This window comes from Bison bison, unplaced genomic scaffold (genome assembly GCF_000754665.1).
Source record: "Bison bison bison isolate TAMUID 2011002044 unplaced genomic scaffold, Bison_UMD1.0 scf7180017864518, whole genome shotgun sequence".
Lineage (NCBI taxonomy): Eukaryota > Metazoa > Chordata > Mammalia > Artiodactyla > Bovidae > Bison > Bison bison.
The window spans coordinates 6,739,625-6,742,016 of NW_011495071.1; the positions used below are offsets into that span (position 1 = coordinate 6,739,625).

At 58.4% G+C, this 2,392-nt stretch overlaps 1 protein-coding gene across 1 annotated transcript in view; it reads right to left on the bottom strand.

Moving 5' to 3' along the window:
- The window catches only part of BACE1 (beta-site APP-cleaving enzyme 1), a 22,095-nt gene that overhangs the window by 5,102 nt on the left and 14,601 nt on the right, over window positions 1-2,392 (bottom strand). The window contains exon 3 of the mRNA XM_010830396.1: window positions 1,241-1,329. Coding sequence (XP_010828698.1) covers window positions 1,241-1,329 — 89 coding nt within the window. The remainder of the gene's footprint in view (window positions 1-1,240; window positions 1,330-2,392) is intronic.

Sequence of the window (2,392 nt, forward strand, 5' to 3'; positions counted from 1 at the left end):
GTGCCTAATCTCATCCCAGGTATCTCCACGCTGCTGTCAGGCTGCTCCACGGAGCATCCGTAGATGATTTACTCAGGACAGAATGTCAAGTGACCTTGCTTGGGGCTCGTTCTCCTGTGTCCACAGCTCATATTCCTAGATCTGGAGCTCAGGCCCTGCAAGAACAAGCCTAGGCTTTGTGTATTGTGCCTGCTTCTGCAGAAGGCACAGCTAGCGAGCATCTCCCACCTCTCACCCCCTGACCTTATCTTGCTCCTAAAGAAAAGGAGCCATTGACTCTTGCTGCCTTGGGACCTGGTGGTACCATCTGAGTGGTAGAGAAAGTACCAGGCGGGGTGAGTGTGGAATCTCTTCAGCAAGTTCGTCCAAGGACAGGGTTTGCACAGGCACCTCAGCAGGGTGGGTAGGCAAGGCACAGCCCTTGGAGGAAACTTGCTCATTACCCTGTGTCCTGCCGCCTGTGTGGGATCACACTGACCAGGGTGGGGGTGTGAGTAATGGGGCAGCGAGGGGACTGACCACGCTCCCTTCCCTGACTGCTTTCTTGACTTTGGAAAGTTAAAGTGGAGGGGCCTGAGAACATGGCTTTGGCATCTGCCTACAAGTCAAGGGATGGGATGTCAGCCTCCACTCACATGTTTTCACACACAGATACACCACTTCCTGCTCTTCTATTAAAGGGGCTCCCAGATCACCCCTCACTGCCCCTCATACCTTAAAAGCCCACTTCTACTGTCCCTCCCACCCGTTAGTCATGTCCAGCTGCAACGCCGGGGATGCACAGGGAAGCATTTAGCTTTCAGTCCCTGATAACCAGGTCAGGCAGTAGGATTGTGGAAGGCTTGTCCTTCGCTTCCTTGCACTGTGTCAGGTGAGGACACAGCAAAGGGAGCTATCACTGCAGCGTGCTCAGCAAGAGCCACTGAGGTCTGTGGGATGGAGCCCCCACGCCCCTCAGTTAAGGCAGAGAGACAGGGCACCCCGAGATTGTACTGTGAGTTTTGGGGCTGCTCTCCTCCCTCCCTCCCTCCCCCGGGAAGTTGCCCTGTCTTGGAACTGGAGCGTGTCCTGGCCGCCCCTTAACTTACCATTCCACCCAGCCTTTCTACTCGCCCTCTCCTGTCACTGGGTCACTGTCTGGGGAGCTGGTCCTTCTCCCTGCAGCTCCTCCCTGCCCAGACCCTCCTTGGCCCTGGGTCTTTGGAAAAGGGCCCTCCCCCTTGCTCTCCCTGGTACTCACAGCTGCCTCTGGTAGTAGCGGTGTAGGAAAGGGTGGGGGGCGGCCCCTACTGCGAAGTTACTGCTGCCTGTGTCCACCAGGATGTTGAGCTGCCAGAGAAAAGGGAGAGAAAGATGTTAGGACAGGAGGCCTGGACTCACTCCCTGCGTTGCTCTGTCCTGTACCCCCGGCCCGCCCCGGCCACGTGGTCTCCCTTTGGAGTGTCCAGGGTGAAGCTCCCAGATGCAGGACTGGACAGACTGGCCCCTGTTAGTACCAGGACCACAGACACAGGGTGGCGTCCTGTGACAGCCTCCTCGTGGCCTCAGAAGCCTTGTGTCTGTTTCTGTCTTCTCTGCAGAACTGGGACGTTTTCTGTGTCATCAGAGCCACGTCACTGGCGCGTGCGTGTTCTCATTCCTGTTTCTGCCATCAGATGCCCTTCCTCACCCTGGGTTCTGGCCCAGCCTGTCTGCAGAGCTCGCCCTTTCCCCTCATCTCTGGTTCTAGGGGCCACGTCACCAGCAGGCAGCCTGGCTCATCCCCCTCCCAGCTCAGAGACCAGCTATTCTCGGAGCTGGCACTGGCCAGGGGCGCTGTGGGTACCAGGGTGGCACAGGGAGACCACATGTTTCTGACCCTGTCTGCCAGAATGGAGCTCCTCACGAAGGGCTCCCCTCTGTCTCAGAGGTGACCGAGACGTAGGAGGCCCACTGTCAGAGGTACTGGGGAGCCAGGAGCCCCGTGTGCGGTCCTGGTGAAAAGCCACCTCCCAGGCCCCGGTGTTGGCTCAGCGAAGACAGACAGCTGTCGTCCCGCCGTTCCTCGCTGTGCAGCTCCGTCTTCGTCTCTTCCGCCTCGTCCTTCTTCCTCCCGAGATGGCCTGACCCCTCCTCAGGCGGTCAGCCATTTTTTGATGCCTCCTCCATCCTCACAGGCAAAAAGGAAAGGCCCTGGTCCCCAGGAGCACAGTGATCTGTCAAGAGAGTCCTTTCTTGGCGGCTTACTGTGTCCTTTGCCTCAGCTCCTCCCCCGACCTTGGGGCCCTCCATTTCTGTATCGCTTCTGCTCAGTGCCGTGAAGTCAGCTGACCTCGGCTGTGGTGCAGGCTCTGACCTTGTCACCCTGGGCAGGTCACTGCGTTTCCCCCCACCATCTGGTTCTTTGGCTCCT